General features: G+C 44.0%; 1 protein-coding gene across 1 annotated transcript; it reads right to left on the bottom strand.

Moving 5' to 3' along the window:
* Positions 1-246: 246 nt before the first annotated feature.
* On the bottom strand, positions 247-19,570 carry LOC119391230 (cytochrome P450 3A41). Its single transcript, XM_049414631.1, has 14 exons — positions 19,228-19,570; positions 15,731-15,827; positions 14,914-14,966; positions 14,597-14,693; positions 14,230-14,349; positions 13,591-13,679; positions 11,012-11,157; positions 10,416-10,531; positions 9,541-9,631; positions 8,451-8,611; positions 7,755-7,843; positions 6,027-6,164; positions 5,130-5,292; positions 247-3,983 (listed from the first exon to the last, which is right to left on the bottom strand). The coding sequence occupies exons 1-14, from the start codon at positions 19,278-19,280 to the stop codon at positions 3,891-3,893; spliced, it is 1,506 nt and encodes a 501-aa protein (XP_049270588.1). The 5' UTR covers positions 19,281-19,570; the 3' UTR covers positions 247-3,890.
* Between the last annotated feature and the right edge of the window lie 2,322 nt (positions 19,571-21,892).

Genomic DNA, 21,892 nt, shown 5'->3' with positions numbered 1-21,892 from the left:
GACGTACGCTTATTCCGTGCGTATGAAGATGCGCGCAGCGTGGTGCGAATTGCTCTACCTACCATCACGGTTTTATTATAGTTTTATGGTGAAAACTTAAAATATTTTAAAACGTTAGGAGCTCTGTATCAATTTGGCAAACAAGGTCTACTTCTCGCGGGAGTTACTCGTCTCTTTATTTATTTGTAATCAGACTAGCACCGTATCTCGAAAGTAATTAGTGAACGAACTCGAGAGCAACATTGGTTTCTTGAAAGCATGAATTTATTGTACGAAACATCTTCTTATGACATATGCAAACCAAGAACACTAGAAACTTTATAAATCAAATATTTTCCCGGCAAAGTAAACAAACACAAGCCAACATTCTTGTACAAGAAATATAGTGAGTCATCCGAGAATACGAGCGCATGAATTGGTACATGCTAATCACCGATTATCAGATATCGGACGCACGAAGGCATAATGTAACGCGCCATAAATTCTGATAAGAATCTTTTGGTCAGTAATTTATAGTGAAAATAGGCATACATGCACACGTAGTAAGTGGCATAGTATAAAAAGGTTGAAGGTGGGACCATAAACGTCCCTCCTAAAACATCACTGCGCTTGTTACATACGTTGGAAGCACATTTAATATTTAAACATTAAATTTATTCGTTGTTACGAAAGATAACCAGCGCTTTCTACATTCTGCAATGCATATGAGGCATATTTAGATATTTCATTGGAACCAATGTTGTCAGTGGTCAACGTTATATTTATGAAAAGTATAACTGCCAGTTCTGTCTTGTGCTCATAAGGATAAAAACGTGAAAGTCAATTATTGAGCGTTCTTCCTTGTCCATTTCTTTTTTTTTCATCGTAGCGTTCTTCGTCGCAGAATGCTGCCCACGGTTATTGGTGTCATGTTAAAGACTGAGATTTATCCTGCGTTATACCCGCGAGCTTTTCCTGAGCGATCGCGCCGTTTTATTTGCCACTTGCTTTGCCGTGACGGGCGACACCGTGACGGGTTACGACGACAGGAGACGCCGACAGCTCGAGCGCATAAGATGCTTCGCACCTAAACGGGCGTAATAGGCTTAAAGGCGGACTGCCACTGAGAGGGGCACGAATTTTGTCTATTGTTAGCGTAGGAACAGATATAAATTTTGGAGACAGAATCAAGGGGAGTAAAGAATCGCGCGACGAAAGAACAAAATGTCAGGTCACAAATACTCGATTAAGTGAATTAGAAAGAATATTATGCACCAGTGGTGAACAAAACAGACAGACAATAGCATTAACAAAACAAACAAAATTAAGAACACGCAGGTAGCACAAATACAAGAGAGTGCACAAAATAAAAAAGAATGGAAAAGGTTCAATCGATTCTCCATGCAGGGCCATGTATTTCTCCGTAAAGCCCATATAGTTGTGTAGAGATTCGTTTCTTCAAAGCTTCGTGAACTTCCCTTTAAAACAACATAATTCTCTACTTGATGAGCACAGGTTTCCTCTCGAATAGAGAAGACAATAGAACGAGTATTTTTCTTACATATGCAACGTCGGCGACCTTCTCAAATAATATCAGCACGATGCATTTTTTTATTATTATTTTATTGCGATAGCAACTATATGGACAATCTCGGCTGGTTTTTGCCGTCCCCGTCGCCGCCGTCATGCACCGTATATGTATAAGTATGTATATATTATAAAAGTCCCAAAGAAAAATAATTCAGAGAAATGCTTCCGAAGCGCGGAATCAAACCAGCAACCTCTCGCTCCGCAGCGCGTTGCGCTAGCTTTACGCCACGAAAAGCAGATCCTTCAGGTAGCTAACGGCGAGCGTTATATACACACCCTTTACCGCTGGCAGGACTCAGAGACGGCAGGCGCTGATAAGCGCTTCTTCATTACCAGCGAGATGGCGCGAGGAGCGCAACGGGCGCAGGGAGCCTTCATGTCTGCGCCTCGGTGCCTCCGTTGCGCAGGGAGAACCTTGCCCTTCCGCTGTCTGCTGGCGCGGTATACTAGCGGACAACTTTTCTTGGCAACGAAGGGAAAGCTACGGGCGGAGCGTCTGCATATGTACTGCTACGCAAAGTAGTCCGGTTTGGCGTGCGTCTCGTAACGCCGTGGGTGTGATGGCTAGCGTTGCATTTCGACGAAAACGCTGCTTAGCGTCTAAGGCACGGGTACAAGGCGCGACTTTTTCACGCACGCAAAAACGCAAAGTGACAACGTATAAAGTTAAAGAAATACATATATCTCGAATGTGAGCGCTGCGTTCCGTCTCAAAAAGCTACATGTAGAAAATGAAGTAGCATTTTATATATCTCACGCAGTAAGTACGGACGCAATTGTAGGACTACATTCATTAGCGGTAGGATACGTGCATTGTGGCTCTGTAGCATTCGCTTAATTGGCAAGAAAAGTTGTCCGCGAGTATAGTTGCTGCCGGGGGGCAGATGTTTGTGCAGCGTAGCAGCGCGTCCATCACGGGTCGCTTTTCTTACTATCGCATTCATTGCTTCGCCCTTGCGGCGAAACTGTGACTTTTTTTGTCAGTGATAACATATTGCAAGGGGGCAGTCAAATTTTTAAATATTCAGCCGCCATTTTTTTCCTTTTGGAGCTACGATTTTCACTTCATACTTTACCTTTTTTGCCTTAAGGAAAGAAACAACAGGACACTGACGCTAGTTTTCGTCTCATATTCTAAGTGGCCACCTCAGACGAAACGACGCTCCTGTAATAACAAGAATAGAACGTATAAATACCGCCTGGTTATTGCTGCTGCGGCCCTGCTAAGCATTTAGGAATATCAGGGACACCTCTAATGTTCACCAATGTGTGAATAACTATTTTAAGCCTTATTGTAAGACTCTTAGCACCTGGCTGACATCGATGCTGCAATGACGTCACGAATGGCGTGTGTGCATACACGTTTCGCGGAACCATCTGTTTGTGCACGTATCCCGCCACCGGTATTATTGCCGTTTCCAGGTGATTCGGGGCACGTGATGTTTTCGTAAAAACTTAGACATCTCTAACATGGGCACATGCGGAACACGTGAGGATTTATATACAACCTACGCCGCGCGTTTCGAGACAGCATTTTTTAGGCTTTTCGTGATCAGTGCAGTTTGGTCGATGGAACACTGCAAATGCCTAATTTACACTCCTAGCTTCATTCTGCGTTTCGTTAGCTTGGTTTCCTTGTGGAGAGGTTCTTAGCTATGTTTGGCGTTGCCGATATTATCAATGCATCCTTGTAGACATTGACACGCTTTTCTCGACAGTGCAGGGCGTGTTCACTGTACGAAACAATGCCAAGCGCCACAAAAATGCTTCTCTCGCAACCACCACAAACACTATAATAACAAAGGGAGTAGCAGCAACTCCATTCGCAGAAGTGACTCGGTATTCAACTCTACCTTGAGAGTTCCTGTACGAGTTCTTCGAGAGTTCATTAAGAGTTCCTACGATAGATTACCTTCAACACGCTCGAGCCCCAGCAGACTTAGTGGGCCCAACGCCAGAACTCTAACAAACAGAGCCGCTCCCACTTTTTCATTCAGTGCACATGCACTCTAAGACAGAATCGAGTATTTTGGGAGTGTTTCAGCCACACAACAACAATCGTCATCCACCTCGCCTACTTTCCTCGCGTTATCACCGCGGTCACGGCACTTCCCGGTCACGAACGGTGCGCGCGTTATGAGCGTGACATGGCATTCTTGACAGGAAAGTGACGAGAGCTGGGTTTTCAAGACAGGAAACGCGAGCAAGCCAGATGATGATTATTGTTGTGTGGCAGAAATACTCCCCAAATACTCGATTTTGTCTTAGAGTGTGGTTGCTGTCTCTTACTCCCGTAAAGGACTTCGACACTGGCGCGCAAATCAGCTTGTCGGCGTGTCGCGTGGAACAGCCCGGAGAATAATCGGCCCGTCGGTGACTTGAAGGAGCTGCCGTGGTTTGAACTTGAGGGGTTTCTGTGAGAAAATAAACAAACAAAAAGCACGCCTGTTAACGGCAACGTGGCGCTCGCTTGGTGCTCTGCACCAGTTTAATGTCATGATGAGTGTCTGATGAGTTTAATGTCATGATGAGTGTTAAAGGGCCTTTTTCTTTCTTTCTTTTTCTTTCTCTTTTGACATTTGTGGACAAGGAGTGGGAGAAACGGGAAGGGGTATCCCTTAACGAAAGCAGGTTCTCAAAAGTAGTTCTTGCTTTCTGGCTGTATTGACTGGAGGTGAACTTCCTGACTAATGACGCGGTTTAACTCAGCTAGGCATTCAAACCTCGTAGTGATATCCCAAAGTGAACTTAAAAAATAATAAAGTGTAGATGATTCGTCCCACTCGCATACATATATAGCACACGAATGCAACGGTGTTTGTCTGTTTTCCGTAAAAATAATTTATGACCACCAAATATCGACATACTGGCGTTAGGTGAGTGCTCTACGTACTGTTTTCAGACCTCACCTATAAAGTTGTCGAGCACTATGTTTGTGTGCACGTTGGTTTTTGGACTCGCAGCGGAGACCTTCCTGATTCGCAGTGTTCTGTATGCAAGCTATTCCTTTAAACTTAAACTGCTTGGATTTTGAATTCGCTTCGATATATGCAGAACAAATAACATTCCATTACAGTTACGCTCAGTTAGTACAAGACATGGGAAATTCGGCTTGCAGGATAGCTGACGCTTGACGGCGGAGATCGTTAAGCACAAGTCCTACTCACTGTCAGATAAGATAGCTCTTGAACAACAACATCTGAACAATGAGATATCGTCGCACGTAGATTAATTACCCAGATCGCCAGAGGACACAGGGCAACCTTGCAAGAAGTAAACACCTAAATCGTATGATCAACCAAAGGATAACTTCCCTGTAGCATTAACAATCCGCGCCACGCCACACACGCGCTTTCTTAGGCTCGCAGCCCTCACCCCCACCCCCACCCCGCTTGTCACAGAGTCTTCTCCACAATCCTATTTCCCTGTCCACACGTCATTTCCACAATAGCTCTGCTTCGCAAGTATTAAACAGCACCCCGCTCTATTAACGTGAACGTCATTATGAGGAGAGAATGCATATTTTGAAGCTTTTCATTTTTGTAAAATCATGTGCCTACCATAGTTTCTGTGCAGGCTTCGAGTTTGACGCGCCGAAGCAGGCAGGCGAGAGTGGTTTTAGCTTGCAGCATGCCGAGTCGCATTCCCACGCAGTTGCGTGGTCCATTGCCGAAAGGCATGAATGTGAACGGCTTCACACTGTCCTTGTTCTCCGGCAGGAATCTGTCCACAGAGGGCAAATGCAGTAAGTGAACGGGAGGAGATCCAGGTTTACATAACAGCAGTCAACATGATTGAAATCGGCGCATCGACTACACATCATGAATCAGAATCAATGTTGCACAGTAAAATGACCATGATTCTAGTTAAAGAAACATGCAGATCTCATCAGTGTTTCATGCTGCAAGGATGCACTTGCGCAGTAGTATAACGTGACTCAAGCAAGGCATGTATCAAGTACTTTTTGCCTGCTACCTATAAAATTGTGCTCGCGCTGAACTAGCCTGAACTAGCCATTAACTTTCCATGGACAAAAGCGTCTTTTGAATTGTTGCTCCACACAACTCCGGCTAGTGTGCGTACTCAAAGCCTTGGACTACGGTGTTAGAAGTTCCTTGGATCGTGGCAAGTATAGTCGGCTGAAGCTTGACCACACCTGAAGCTTGACCTTCGTAAGCACACCGGCAAACGGTGATATCACGCTGATCTCCACTTACAATTGGTGTAACCGGCCTTGCAGCGCTATGGTGGTATTAAAAATAGTGCCCGTAGATATACTTATGCCGGAATATTTAAATCTTAATAGACGTGATTTATGCAAGCGATTGCTTCTGTTTTTCATTTATAGTAAGTTTGATCGTTCGCAAAGGCAATACCAGTATTAGTTACCAGTAATCTCCCGTGCAAAGCGCCAGCCAATCTAGCCCTTTGAAAATTTTCGCTGAATAGGAACGTACCTCTCTGGGTTGAACTTGTCCGGTTCAGGAAAATATTCAGGGTCGTGATGAATGGCGGCCGCAGGAACGTACACGCACATGCCCGGCTTGAAGTTGATGCCAGCTACCGTGGTTTCCTCCGTGCACTGACGCAAGATTCTGTACAGAAGAAGAAAGTTAAAATTAAAATATAGAGTTTGTAAACGTGTCAAAATCGCGGTATGATTGCGAGGCACGTCGTAGTGGAATGCTCCACATTTATTTTTACCACTTGTGTTTTCTTGACGTGCACTTAAATCTAAGTAAAGGGATGTTTTTTTTTTCTTTAATGCGGCAAGTAACTTGTGGTCATAATGTCAGACGAAGTAACGGTACAAGCAGTCCTTAATATTGCTTGCATTCTGACACAAGCCGTGTTTACGAGCCTTGGTTTATTTGCACTTTTTAGCAGTGGAAAAAATGTTACGAAGGAAAATCCTGATATTATTGAAAATAACTTTTTTCTTCGGACACTTAATAATACAGAATTGGTATTCTATGTAATTCATTACCAAAGAACCTGCAATTTTCCAATCAGTGCTTTGAGTTCCAAACGCACTAATTCATGTAACCAAAAAGATATTTAAAAATAGATGACAGGGTGCTATTTTTCACAACATCAAGCGTCTTCTTCGGGCTGTGACATGGAGCTATGGGGCTGTACTGATAACTTACTTCTGTCGTGAAATGCGCAACGCACGTGTGACGCTCATGCAATACATAAATGCGTTGCGTTTTGTACACATGCACGTGCTACGAATATGTATTGTCTTATTTTTAAAGGTGAATCAAAACGTTCTGGTATATCCACATGGAGTATCCTTAAGTGCTTGAGACCTCTAATGTTCTGTATCATGCATTCCTTAGACGATGGTGTCACATTACCGCTCTTCAGAATTTTGGAAAGAATCTAAAAGATGTAGGGCCCAGATAAGGCTACGGTTCTGTGCCAGTTCTATTCTTTTAGGGTTTTGCAATTAACCTCTACTGCACACCGCCTACGTTCATTCGAATCATGCAGCGGCTCGTGAGTGGTGGTTGTTAAGAAAAGAATAGAACTGACGAAAAATAACCTCTAAATAGCAGCGGCCTATGCTTCCTGGACGTATTATTCTCGCCGTAGTGACGTATTATTATCAGGAAAAGGACCTGCTATCAGCGGTGCCCGACCATAGGAAAGATTAGTGAGACACTTTAATAAGACCCTCTACTTGCTTTCCTTACTAAAAAAGCACAAGGTGGAACCGAAAGGGGGAATACTTGCCTCATTGACTGAGGCAAGAAGTACTCGTTCTACGATGTTTTCGACCTTCCAAATAATTCCTCGCATTCCATGTTATATGCAGCACCGCAAGTGACTCCACCACATTTACTTTATATGAAATATAGAATAGACCGGTAACTTGTGTGTTTCTTACGATGCCTCAGTTTACAAGGTTCATAAACAGTCCATATTTATACTTAGGTAACGTTTTTATGCCCCTGATTTTTTTTTTTTTTGAATAAGTCATGAACGAAGTATCGCAGCATATTTTGTAGGCCCTTCTGTTGAGACTTACTATGAACGAAAATTCTTTGCCCAATAAAAGTGGATGGACGCACGATTTAACGTGACGATTACTGAACGTCTTGATCGTTGTTGGTGTGCGTGCAAATATTGCAGCTTATGTAAAATTTAGATAAAACATATGGTGCAGCTGTGAGCCTCACAATGATTCGGATGCAGCGAGACGCAGCGCCTCCTTGATGCATGCTTCGAGGCAGGGCATCTCTTGTAGGGACGCGTAGGTGAACTCACCCTGAAATATGTCCAGAATAATAATCATTTCCACAATGAAAAGACAACAAATGTGGGAAGCTATAAAAGGGCTAGTTGGTGTCGATTCATCTTCAAAAGTGCGCTTTGTTAACACAGACACGGGACGCAAAAAGAATGCAGGACATAAGACAACGAGCGCATTTGCGCTCGTTGCATCATGTCCTATATTTTTTACGTCCTGTGTATGCGTTAATTAAGCGCACTTTTGAAGATAAAACAACAGATGTGTCTAATAAAATAAAGATGCAAAGGAACCCTGAACGTACTGTAGGTGGTGGTCTGAGCTGTTCAGGATGCCAGTGGGCCTACCAGCATTGAAATGAAGCACCTTGCTGCGCTATAATCAACCCGATCCTTATCACCACAATAAAATACCATATCCCGTGAAAGAGATAGGGCTGGTTAGCAGCAATTTTGTTTATTGAGCCCTAATATTCTGGCACAATCCTTACACCTTGTAGTAATTGTGAGTTAAGAGGAGATTATCATACGTTCAAGTTATCATAACTTCATGTGCTTCTGTCTCATCTGTGCAACAAACGCTAGGGATGTTTTGCATGTTGTATTTTTGCGTCACATTCGCGTACCTTAGGACCAGCAGTCTTGTCGACTTCGGCGATGACACTTTTCTGGTATTCCGGGTGAAGAGCCAGGTAGTAGGCAGTGAAGATGAGAGTCGTCGATACGCTCTCCACACCAGCGAGGAAAAACACTAGGCCCTGGGCTGTTATCTCGTCCAGCGTCATCTCTGTCAGTAGGTTAATAAAACACTCTGTTATTAGCGCATCAGTATACGGTGTCGCACATAGCGTACATTACGCAACGGCCAAACCTCAGCCGTGATAAGAACTTTTCCTGTGTACGCAACTTGTCTACTGCATTTTTTTAAAGCATGCAGTTTCGCCCGAAAGGCGAAGCGCAAAAAGCGACAGCAATGCATATAACATGTGTAAAAAGTTTGTACTCTCATCAGCCCTGCATATTGCAGGAAATAATCGCGTACTAATTAAATAAATGAGCGTGCAAATTTGCATGCGTGCAAATTTAAACACAAACACATCTCCCTCTATGACAGCGTGCACTGGCTTTAACAACGCGGGTGCGATGAATAGTTGAAATACTAGAGAGCAAACACATTGCGTTGTTTCTCGTTTATTTTAGACAAAACGCAATGAAACATTAGGTGTTCAGAGATCAGGGGATGCCCGCGGAGACAGCCACTCGAACCTACCAGCGTCCTCGGCTCGGTCAGCCCCTGGAACCGCAGAAGATTACTCGTAAAATAAGGCCTGTATAGGGATGATGGCACTTCCTTTTGTGACCTCGACCTCCCCATGCCGAGCTCACTAAAGGAGCTCTCCTCACCCTCCTGACTGGGGGCGCTCAGCGTCCCTGCCCTCGATCACGCGTGGGAGGACGCCGTCTCCTTTTGCGTGCTTTCTCGCTATTCCACGGCGTACCTCCTGCGGGACGTGATAGGATCCTATGGCAGCCCCACATTGAACGAACCACCACGGCGACGGCGACGCCAATTTTTTGCTTGGAGTGTCCCTATAATTTCTATCGTATTAAAGCTCTTGAAGTGTCAATATTTTACTGTCTACGTCCGGCAACGTTGCTTGCTCGTTGCTGTACACTTATCGTAAGTGGTATTACAGAGAAATCGGATGTTCTCACGTTTCTTTTCTTTTTCGTCCTTCTTTTCATCACTGCTGGCCTCCCAGTCAAAGTCGGCGTCCATAAACACCTGAAGGAAGTCATCTTCTTTCTACAAGACGGGCAACGTATCGGGGACGTAAAAGAGGAATTAGTGATGCGATCTTGTGAAAAAGTATTGAGTTATAGCTTCAAGCGCTTATCAACCATAATTTACGATGTGCAGCTAGAAGCATTCGCAACACATACGCGATATCTGGAACACACAAGAGATGAAGCCGATGAAGGTTTTGCCGATGAAGCTGAAGCAACAAAAGAAGTCTGTTTACCGAACACGTTCAAGCACCTCTTGTTCAATCCTTACGTCAACACCATAAATTGGAGTTCATACTTTTTATTCGTTCTGAACGTTTGTGAATTTTTGCTTTCGGTTTGTTTTGTCGATTGGAGCATGCATATCTGTCATGTAGTCAGTCTCCGTATTAAAAGCGACACATGCAAGAAACGCCGAGATAAGCTGAAACTGCAAGTCTAATTTGCCACAAAACGCAACAGCAGCAGAAAAATACAGCAATGACACGCTCCTCCGGTGGCTATTTCCTCTCAGCCGTGCTAATACAAGCACACTTCAAGATTTTCCACGAACTAGAAGGTTCTCGATATTTTGGAGTATTTTGGTTAGTCGTCTCCAAAGCTGCATGTGTAATACTCTCAATAAATCGAGTACTGAGCAGAGGATCTGTATATGCCGAACTAGTCACTACTTACGACATGAGGCTAATTCGCGCAGTGACGTGGACTTTAGTTCGTTGCCCATGCCTGCTCCCAATTGTTATTTCGCCTCGAATTGGCTAAAGAAATATATTAATTGTGAAATCGTAGTTCACGTTCCTTACCCTATTGTTAGCCTTCCTCTCTTCCATGAGGTGTGAGACGAATACTTTAAACAGATCAGTGCTCGACTTCGGAGGGTAGTCTGGCTGTAGTTTCTTGTACAGGCCAGGCATCAGGACTGTGCAAGCAAGCCGGATGAGAGGCAACAAAAAGTTACATAGGTGACAAATGCACAAAAAGCAGCAACACGATTGACAGTCATGCTATGCAGAAACGAAAGTTTCGCTCCCGTCCTCTTTCTATTGAGTACTAATTTGGTGCCGCACGTCATAAAAAAATATGCAGGCTAATTCGAGCCATGAAACTATAGCTGTGGGGCATATCTAAGAGGCTTTCTGAGAAAGCTCCAACAAGCCCGCAATATCAGATAATGCATAATGCTACTCATCGTGGCATTTTATTCACCACACAGGCATCGCAGCTGCAAAAGGTGATTCGTGCACCCTGAAAGAATCAACGGAGCTCATGTTCTAACGATGTCTGCCATATACCCAAAAACAACAGACCACTGATGGTTTCCTTCATATATTTCTCACACCACCCACTCTAAGAAGTCAGCACGCTCTTTGGAGTAGGAAGGTCCTTATGAGTCACTTACACATCATTATTAATTTCCAGCCGGCCATGTAGCTGAATAAGGATCCCACACACTTCAACAACGGGTGGTCCTTGTCGTTTTCGCTGTCGATATCGACGCTGTAGTTTAGTGCAGCCGTGGTGTCCAGCGATGCATGTTCGATAAGCCTGCGGGAGACAAAATGTGCTTTGCTTTCTCTCTCTCTGCTTGAGCGCATGTGTTTATCAAGGGCTGAAGTGTTTTGTTTGAGATTAGATGGCAGCCAAGAGGCAAGAAATTAAGTAAAGGTAATGCATCCCCAGGGGTGGAGGTTTTCAGGGCCCTAGATTGGGAAGAATTAGGGATAAGAGTTAATGGAGAGTATCTCAGTAACCTGCGATTCGCTGATGACATTGCATTGATGAGTAACGCGGGAGACGAATTACAGCTCATGATTACTGAACTGGATACGGAAAGTAGAAGAATAGGTCTGAAAATTAATATGCATAAAACTAAAGTAATGTGGAACAATCTTGGCAGAGAACAGCGCTTCGCGATAGGTGGCGAGACGCTGGAAGTTGTAAAGGAGTACGTCTACTTAGGACAGGTAGTAACCGCGGAGCCGAACCATGAGAGTGAAATAACTAGAAGAATAAGGATGGGATGGGGCTCATTTGGCAAGCATTATCAAATCATGAATGGTAGTCTACCACTATCTCTCAAGAGGAAGGTATATAACAGCTGCATCTTACCGGTACTTACCTACGGAGCAGAAACCTGGAGACTTACAAAGAGGGTTCAACTTAAATTGAGGACGACGCAGCGAGCGATGGAAAGGAAAATGATAGGTGTTACCTTAAGAGACAGGAAGAGAGCAGAGTGGGTCAGGGAACAAACGGGGGTTAAGGATATCATAGTTGAAATTAAGAAGAAGAAATGGATGTGGGCCGGCCACGTAGCATGTCGGCAGGATAACCGGTGGTCATTAAGGGTAACTGACTGGATTCCAAGAGAGGGCAAACGCGTGAGGGGAAGACAGAAAATTAGGTGGGTAGATGAGATTAAGAAGTTTGCAGGTATAACGTGGCAACAGAAAGCACAGGACCGGGTTGATTGGCGGAACATGGGAGAGGCCTTTGCCCTGCAGTGGGCGTAGACAGGCTGATGATGATGATGAATGCATCCCGCATTGCGTGGCAAGGATTATAGACGCGATGACGTCGAGCTTGCAGTAACCATTAGTAACCGTTGTAATGCAAACATTACATGTACATACAGATTATACAGCTTCACAACTCACATCCTGCAAACGCCAGCGACCTTAACCGCTGGCATTTAGCCTAAACGGCATTCCTTGAGGCGTTTTGCATGCACTCAGCACTCAAGAGTATACTGCAGTTGCAGTAGTCCCAAGTCTCTTTTCCAGCATATTAAAGTACATACAGGCACCGTACAACAATTTTCAGAAATACTTCACACGCCCTAAACACACATTATGTTAATATTCAGCTTCAACGCAATGTAAAAAATGCATGTGATACTAACAAAACTTATTATGAGACGCTAACAGAAAGTGGTAATACGTTATCGGACTCAACGAAAGAACTGAGCTATATGTCTTCCATACTGCGCGATATTTCTGACAGCAACGCCACCAGGGGCGCAAGCTAGGACGCATAGAACACTTCATCATCATGATTATTATCATCATCGTCATCATGATTATCACGGCAGGGTAAAGGCTTCTCCCAACTTGATCTTCTACTTATTCCGTAGTGCGCCAGTTGATTCTATTTCATGCCGGTGAACTTCCTCTAGCTCTCAGTCAGCACTGACTGCGTTTCCCAACCCTTGGTATGCCCTGCATTCTGCGGTGGAAGCCGTATCTATCTTAAGAGAAACGTTGCATAACTGATATAATGGACTGTGCATTACAACGCCGAATACATTAATTTCACAAAAGTTATGTTATATAAAAATGTCGCTCGGGCAGAGTTAGTCACTGTTTAACTTTTTACGTGAAACAAGTTCATCCTGTTATTCCTCAAACAGTAAGGGGAGCAGCGTTCGAAGCACTGCTGTTCGGTTCACGGAACGGGCTCCAGTTGGTTACCGAGATCGCTTCTTAATCATTATCAACGTATCTTCATTAAACGTGGTGCATGGTCAACCACATTTATGAGAAACGCCTGATTAGTATGAAGAAGTAAGTGCACCGAATTAGAAAAATAATAACATTATCAACGTTGTCATTAGACATACGTATCAGGCACATTCCGGCCTTGAAGTACGTGAAACGTTGAAACTAACCAGGTTGAATACTAATGATTTGTTTACTTCAAGTTTCTGGTGACCCTCTCCATGTAGCTTACGAAAACTTATTATTCGTGGCAGTGCTATTTTGCCACTATTTATCATGTTTCTAAAAACGAAAGTGAAGACATTTTCTTCAGCAGGCAGTCTACAGCGTTTCGCCTCGTGAAAACCGTATACTAGAAGGCTTGCCAATCGCTTGGGCGAAAACTATTTAGAACATTCTTAAAATTACCGATATATTTGCTTATCACAATAAAAGCTTCAGGCTATTCAACTTCCGCGCTTCTCGTGTCTTTAAAACTCACTTGGATATGTTGACAGGCTTGTCTTGTGCAGCCGCCTCTGCAACTCGAGACGCCGTTCTTTCAGCGACGGCTTTGATCTTCATTGCAATCTGAAAAACAAGCGCCATTCAAATTTTATGGCCAGTTCATTGAGTCGATAATCTTGAAGCTCTTTTAATTACCAGGTCCTTGTCTATACAAATTAGGCTTAATCTTTTTTTTTTTCAGCTTTGTTACGGTAAATCGCACTTCGGGCTAGGGGAATCTTGTAAGTTGAGGGCATGCTATACCTCAATGGAGCGGGCTCATTTGTTTAGAACAACTGGAACAAACCCTTTTCATATGAAAAGCAGTCTTCCAAGGAAAGCAATAAATAACTACCATCGACCAACGAGTGCGTTATGTGGAAGCAGTGGACCGTAGCACTCGTGTGACTTGTCATCAAAATACCTATAGACTTAGAGATGTTCGAGAAGATGAGAGGAGAGAGTTATCGCAAGTATCGCAAATCATATCGTTTATTGCGGCGATGGCTCGACGGCACTGCATAGCGACGCGCACTGATTAAATGAGCGTTCAAGTTGTTTGCAATGTCTGCCTTTCCGCATCGGCATTCTAAGAGAGAAAAGACATATTTGGCGAAAACAACATTAGGCCTACCGTCTTGAGCCTCGTAGAGGTCAGTGCCGGTGTGAAGACGTTTCGGGCTTTCTTCCACTCGTCTCCGGACATGTTCATGATGGACTTGCGCCATACTTCGCTGCTGACGCGCTGCGCTTCCTGCACAAAAGTCATATGCATGTGAACCATCAACACACGACCACGTAGCGCGTACACTTCTAAATGAACATTTCGCTATTTCTATTCGGTATCTGAGTTTATACAAGTTCCTCGTGCAATCACGCCTTTCTAAATGGTGTTATTTATTATTTTTGTATTCCTAATGTTTCCTTAGCCTTCATCGAGCAGGGCACCGCGCCTGCCAATGCACATGCTCGCATATCTTATCTCAGCAGCGCCAGCTTACCGTTCTGTCCGAAAAGTTCTTGAACTTGGACACCATGATCTCGCGTAGAATATCTGGATCGGACACCACAAGTGTTGGCGTGGCGCCTTGATATGAACTGCGGGGTGAAAAGATTTGCCCCGTCAATCTGCTTAATACATCTACGTTGCATTTACATCCTAACACGTTTTTTTTCTGTGTCCACGCTCACGCATCCGTGAGTTCTTTAAAAAGCAACAAGTGCTTAAGATTAAATTGTAATTACTCAAAAAAAAGACAAAGTGCAAAAATAAGGAAAAAAAAGCTCACAACAGAGAAATTCAGAAGTCAGCACTTACCCATACATCCGTCCATATCGCTGGTAGTTTCTAATTACCACACTGCTCAGGGGCTGAAAACAGGGATGGAATAACTCGTAAGATCTGCATTTTTTAGTGTATACATGTAGTGTACAATTCAGCGATCTAAGCAATCTGCAGACATAAATGAACGCGAATCCTGACAATTATTTTATTTCTCCAGATCATAAAAGATGTTTGAGCTGCAATATACCGCGGTTGTGTGAACGAGATTAAGTGCCTCAGACAGGAATTTTAATCCTTTTCAGGCCACCTGTATATCACTGGGCGTTTACCTCCATCGGTTGCCGCCTGTACATTGGTTGTTTGAGCTGCGATACGCATACCAGTAATGCCAGGGAGGTATGAGCATTTCATGTGCCACCATATTTACATTCTTTTCTGACGTTATCGCAGATAACGATGAATTCTCAGCATTCGCAGAGTTTTTGCGCTCGCTACCTCTTCATGTTCTCAGGCTTAGTTCACAGATTAATGTTTATAATTGGCATTTGCCATTGGAAAATGACACTACCTTTCCTAATGCATCGAGTATCAGTGTCCACTAGAACTTCCTGTTAAGGAGATTTGTATATTAAGAGGTTTTTATTAATTTTGTTTTCTTTCCTCAATATACCTCCTGGGCCTTGCGTTCAGCGCTGTCCATAAACTTAATATATTTGCTTCACAGTTTTAACGTCTCTCGCTTAACCATGTTGCTCAGAATAAGAAGCGTAATTGGTGCTGAGAAAAAAAAAAAACACCCAAGCTTTTCATGTGACCTGGAAAATATTCCTTGCGCTATAGATTAATTTACCTTTGTGTAGACATCCACGCAAAATCGCAGGTATTGCCAGAAGGTATGGTGTGGAACGCCTTTTCCGTTCCAAAAGGTGTACTTCCTTCGAACCCACCTGAAAACGAAAGTGTACTCTGAATGGTAACTACGATTCTTGAACAGCAAATCAAGATAATTTGTCATTCAACAGCACGTGTCATAGCAGACTGTGGCATAGGTAGTGGATTGTATACAAAATATAATTTAAAACCTCTGGTTAAATACGTTCAATAAACTTGCCTGTCTTGTACATGATGTCCACGAGTAGTAGACGTACTAAAAAGACAGGGCGTGCAAACACGGACACAAGAAAGAAGTCAGGACACCACAAACGCCGGCGTTTGTGGTGTCCTGACTTCTTTCTTGTGTCCGTGTTTGCACGCCCTGTCTTTTTAGAATGAATACTTACCAACTAGCTCAGCTCTCTGTTATTCTAGTAGACGTAGATACAATCGAAATTCACTGGTGAAATCGGTATACCATGAGGCAAGTCTTCAGCGTAATGAACAAAAATTACGAGATTCATACGCATCGAATTCTCGTCAGCGGCGTCGAAAATATATATGATTCATCAATTATCCTGCCGCGTCTCTTCGTGTTTTTTTTTTCAATTACGAGAGATATCACTGCCAAACTGGTTGCGCACGTGTACCGTGGTGTGTAGCCTTAATTATTATCATCATTATTATTTGATATGCACACCCAAATACACAAGGACACCGATGAAACAAGGGGAGAGCAGGCTGACAACTGCCGTCTAGAGGGGCACAACGCCTGCCCATTCCTTCGGGAGGGAGGAATCGTAGCCTTAATATCTAGCGCCAATCATTCATTCCATAACCGCCTAATCCTTCACCATCTCTGGCAATACCAATAGTGCTTCAGAAACTGCTTAATCTAAGCATTTCTCTTCCTTTTTTACTGATAATCACTCGCAGGATGAAGCAACCATTGCATTATTTTTTCTTGTCTGCTGCTTGAAGCAGCAGGTGATAGCTCGGTCACATAAGTTGCATTGCTCAATTTCAGCAGACCGGAAGCGTGTCAGCGCAAATGGCATATGCCTATTAGCCACTCTCAAGAGAAACGCTTCATAAGTACTCAATTGCTAATAGCAGCCGACGTTTAGTGTACTTCTTTTAGTGACGTTTAGTGGACTGACGTTTAGAGTAGTCTTTTTTTTTTTTGCATTTATCGGCAGCCGCATCAGGGGTTAGGAACATTTAGACCGTGATGTTGAAGAAGTATCGAAGTTACGGCGACTTGAGTAGTAATGAGGTATTTGCCTACACGTGGACGGCCCTGTAGTACATACATTAGCAATCAATCAATCAATCAATCAATCAATCAATCAATCAATCAATCAATCAATCAATCAATCAATCAATCAATCAATCAATCAATCAATCCGGATTTCATTTCAGCATCAAAGACACTCAATGGCGCTTGCTGGATAGAGACAAAAAAGCCTTATATCAAGCTTGACAGGATCTGTACTACCGGGCTTGGAAAACATGGCACAAAAGAGTACAGGCACTAGGTAAGGCACAAGGCACTAAGTAAGAGAGAGAGAGAGACAGGCAATGAAAGGCAACGATGTTAACCAGGTTGCACCCGGTTTGCTACCCTACACGGGGGGAGGGGTAAATGGGAGAAAACGAATTGAGAAAGTAAGAAGGAAATAGGGGAAAACTAATACGCTCGCATGCGTAGCAGCGTACACCGCGCATTCCTCTGACCAGAAGGCACTGGGTCAGAGGAAGTGTTCACGCTTTATACGTTAAGTAAACCGTGTTTTCTTTCAGCCGAATTGTGGATTCGGTTTTTTTTTTTTCTGAAAGCTGTTTGAAGTAAACCGTGACCTTCATTTCCCGTCTGTCAGAAGTAAGGCACGGGGCCACGTCTTCTTTAGGCGCTGTCCGATGAACCAGGGCGTGACGTGTTTGCAAAAATGCGAGCACCGTTCCGAAACAGCTTGCATTCCGTAAGATAAGCGAGCGTCGCACGTTACGGAAATAGCGCGTAGTTCCTCAACGTTCTGTTTTTGCCTTTGACCATACCATACGGGCCGCGTCACTTCCAAACCGCGCGGCCTTGCACGCCCCCGTCTGATATATGCACGCAGCTGTTGCTTCGGTTCTGTTTGCAGGAGAGGGAGAAGCGGCTCGTTCTATAAAAGATAAAAAAGCGCCGGCGATATCTGCATGCAGCGCAGTTTCTAGGCGTGTGGGCGTGGCTCTTTTAACGAGATGGCGGCGTACGACGTGGGCGCATTGCACGCCGCTGGGACTCAATAATATATTGCTTTCCGGCCACTGTCTGCCCGCATGCATACCGTAATCTTGCCTACGCACATCACCTGTGAAACAATGTTTGTGTATGTTTCGAGGAGCACGAGCTTCGTACGAGTAACTTTTAAAGGTCCGGTAATCGTAAAAATATCTTACACTAAAATGTTTCGTTAAACAGCATTTTAGCCAGTGCTGCTAATGGGGTTAGTGATAGAGAAGAGTGCCAGCATATGTGAACGCGCGCTTAGTGTACAAACGAAAAGCTGTGTGAACTAGGCCAGGTTATTGTGAAACTTATTACCGCTTTAGTGTCGCGATGCTATGACGTGGTGCGGCAATTCAGTGTTTGGCCTTGATTTAACGGCCCTTCAAATTCCTATTATTTCCCCTGCCCACGACACCTGTTGATGTAGCATTGTACACTCTTCTCCTTATTTTGTTACTGTGTTGCTTCTTGCTTAACAGCTAGAGGAAGGGGTGAGAAGGCTGTGTGGTTCAAATTTCCTCGGACGAAGAAGACTAGTCTGCAAGTTTTTCGGAAACACCGATTCATGTCTATAAATTAAGGGCATAGGTAGCTACCGATTTCTATACGAAAGCTTGCACGAGTCATGGTTTGCTAGTCTTGCACGCTCATTAACGCATATATAAAATTGTGGTCAATAGTTGTCGCAGTAGGAAGCAGAAATTCAGAATACACTAATAGGTTGCTTATGTTTCGCATCCCCTTTTTCAAACAATTAAATGCTTGGGAATAGAAAAAAAAAACGATACTAAATTCCCAGCGCTTTCTTTTCGTAAGTGCTCTTTCCTGTAAAAGAGCAGATCTCGCTAATAATGTGGGCAGTTTTAGAATTGCCTAGAACGTTATCGAAGAACTACAGCATAAGAACTTATTAGAAATACGGTGCCCAAAAAAAGGTATAAAAAGAAATACGCTCATAAATAAGCGAAAGGTCAGAAGACCTGGCACATTTCGTAATGAATTAACTACCTTCTAGTAATAACATGGCTTTAAAAAATGAACTCATATAACATTAAACAATATATAAGATATATTTCAACTGATAAGTAGTCGCACATCATAGAATGAAATGAAACAAAGCCTGACCAAGGTCGCCGTACATATGTAACAAGTTCAGATAACCACAAAAAAGTCGTATATAAAGTGAGGAATACACTTACCAAAACAGAAACGACGCCAAGAGCACAAGCAGCGTAATAAATACGTGCAGCATGGTTCACTCTATGCGGTGCTGTCACTCCTCTTCGTGAAAGAAACTTGCGCCACTGTTCCGCCCCTACACTAAAACTTCGTGACAGGTCCAAGAAAATGCGCACGCGTCGTCGTCATCCAGGTTATAAGATCTACTCACTTCCCGAAGAGCAAAGCGAACTCTTCAAGTAAGCCGCACCTAACGCGCCTATAGGGAGTGTCAATGGGGCCGATGTGTTTCTGCCTGCTACGGAGCGCTACAGGCGGCGTTGGCGTCTGTTGCGTCTCGGGGGCAGCTGCAGCATCCGGGCGGGCCTCCCAAACTTCGCTCTCCCGGCGGGCGAAGCCACGTGATTGCGAAATGCAGCCTTGGCGGAGAGGAGGTGCACGTGCGAAGAGACGACCGGTCGGCACCGATTGCGAAAAGCGCAGCGTAGTGACTAAGAGGATTGAAAGGGCAGATGCTGAGTGAAACTAAGAAAGAATGAAGCCAGTTTGGGTGTGCGTCTGTCGCGTGAGGAGGCCGCGACAATGTCTCAAAAAGCTTTGAGACATTTCCATGACCTTGAGAATCGTTTAAATTATTTTCTCTCTCGCTTACTCACTCACTCACTTATCCATGCACAGTTTTAGACGTAAAAACAACTCCGATGAAGAATTCTTACCCTCGAAAGGCGCGGGTGGCTGCGCGCTAAATGCTGAGTTGGTGCCACTTAATGTTTCTCAATTCAATTCGTATCAATTAATGTTTCTGCCGACTCCGTCCAAGAAACGGTAAGTGCCGCGTACCTCACAGGACTGGTTTCAGAAGAGAGAATGAGACGACAGAGTGAGGCCACCGTGTCAGAATATGTTATGAATTTAACCTGTTTCTAACACCGTAAGCGAGGCCTTTGTTTAACTTTAATGTGTTTATCCCATATAGTTACGTGTTTGGTGTCTTGAGGAATGGGGAAGGAGGCCGTGAGAACGAATGGCTCACTGTAAGCAAAACGTTGCTTTCATCTACTGAATGATATGTAAACCTATTACGTGTACACGAAAGAGTCTTGCTGAGGCAGGGCCAAGTGCGAAAGCATGCAGCCTAAACAAAGCAATTGCGGTGAATTGACGAGAATTGATGGGAAGACGTGGACGCAGCTCGGCTATTGCGTTCCAAGGAAAATAACGGAACAGATCGAACAACTTACTTATGTAGGATGATGGCTACGGTCTGACAACCTCCTCGAATGGACAGGGCTCTATACCAACACGGCGACCAGTTGCGCCAATTGCGAGCGTCTCCCACTCGCACGAAGGGGTCATATACACAAGCGTGCCACTAGCTATGATCCTTTCCCTCTTGAGCAGCGCATGCTGTTCTAAGAACAAGACACCGCCGAACATTCAACCTTCCTCAATGTAAGCGAACTCTGTCGCTAGGCTAATAATTCCAGTTAAACGCCAGTGTTATAGTTGATTATGACGCTCGTGCGTCTGCAAGACCGTGCCGACCTTCTTGGTTCAAGTGCACAATGACGTCGACCTCGTCCGCGCTTATCCTGTGCTAAGCGGAAGCGGCGAATAATAATAATAATAATAATAATAATAATAATAATAATAATAATAATAATAATAATAATAATAATAATAATAATAACAATAATAATAATAATAATAATAATAATAATAATAATAATAATAATAATAATAATAATAATAATATCTCTGGCGTTTTACTAGAAACGCAATATGATCACGAAGCCCGCCGTAATGAAGGGCTCCGGAAATTTCGGCCCCCTGGGGTTCTTTAACGTGCGCCTAAATCTAAGCGCATGGGCCTCTATCAATTTCGCCTCCATCGAAATGCGACCACCGCGGCCGGAATCGAACCCGCGACTTTCGGGGCAGCGGCGAGTACGTACATAAAATGATACCTCTGACACCGTTTTCTAAAGTGCGTGTCGATTACCTCAGACTTCTAAATTTACATTTGCGCTTAGTTTCGCATGTAGATCTATCACTGTCTGTTCCACTATAAGTGAGTCATTCTAGGCTGTATGTTCTGAAAGACCACTCTCGTTATGTTACTTCAATGAAAAAAAAAAAACGATTTTCCCAACCAGCTACACCCTCACAGCACCAAAAGTTGATAACTTCTGATTTATAGGTAGCAAGCTGCTCCGACAAGCTCAGACGAGACAGGCGCCGCCCGCAAGGGGGACATTTCCTGTGTCTCAGATTTCTAGCAAGGCATTTCTGCCCAAGCGAAAACAGTGCAGCAAGCCATACGTTACTGCGCGTTTGCTTCTACGCTTCGTTTATTTGTTATCTCCGCCTCCGTACAACGGGCTATGCTTTTGCGTACGCCGCGTTAACGCCGCGTTCACACTTGGCCTGGAAGCGGCCGAAAGCAGCAAAGCTCACCAGAAATTCACTCGCTTCGCCGCCTAAGCGGCCGGAAAACACGCGGCAAGCCCGATTGGAAAGAAAAATCGGTTCTATAGTAATAATATATACTATTTGTTGGGCTTTCACGTTCCAGAGCCAAGATATGATTATGGGGGACGCCGTAGTGGACGGCTCCGAAATTTTCGACCACCCAGGGTTCTTTAAGGTGCACCAAAAACTAAGCGCACGGGCCTCTATCAATTT

The sequence above is a fragment of the Rhipicephalus sanguineus genome, chromosome 4, assembly GCF_013339695.2.
Source record: "Rhipicephalus sanguineus isolate Rsan-2018 chromosome 4, BIME_Rsan_1.4, whole genome shotgun sequence".
Taxonomy (NCBI): Eukaryota; Metazoa; Arthropoda; class Arachnida; order Ixodida; family Ixodidae; genus Rhipicephalus; species Rhipicephalus sanguineus.
This window is presented reverse-complemented; position numbering and strand designations above follow the sequence as displayed.

Coding starts and splice junctions, on each gene's coding strand:
- LOC119391230 (XM_049414631.1), bottom strand. CDS start 19,280: ATGCTGCACGTATTTATTACGCTGCTTGTGCTCTTGGCGTCGTTTCTG. Junction 10,532..11,011: donor CTGGAAATTAATAATGATGT/GTAAGTGACTCA, acceptor TTGCTTGCACAG/TCCTGATGCCTGGCCTGTAC. Junction 5,293..6,026: donor GACAAGTTCAACCCAGAGAG/GTACGTTCCTAT, acceptor CTCTGTGGACAG/ATTCCTGCCGGAGAACAAGG.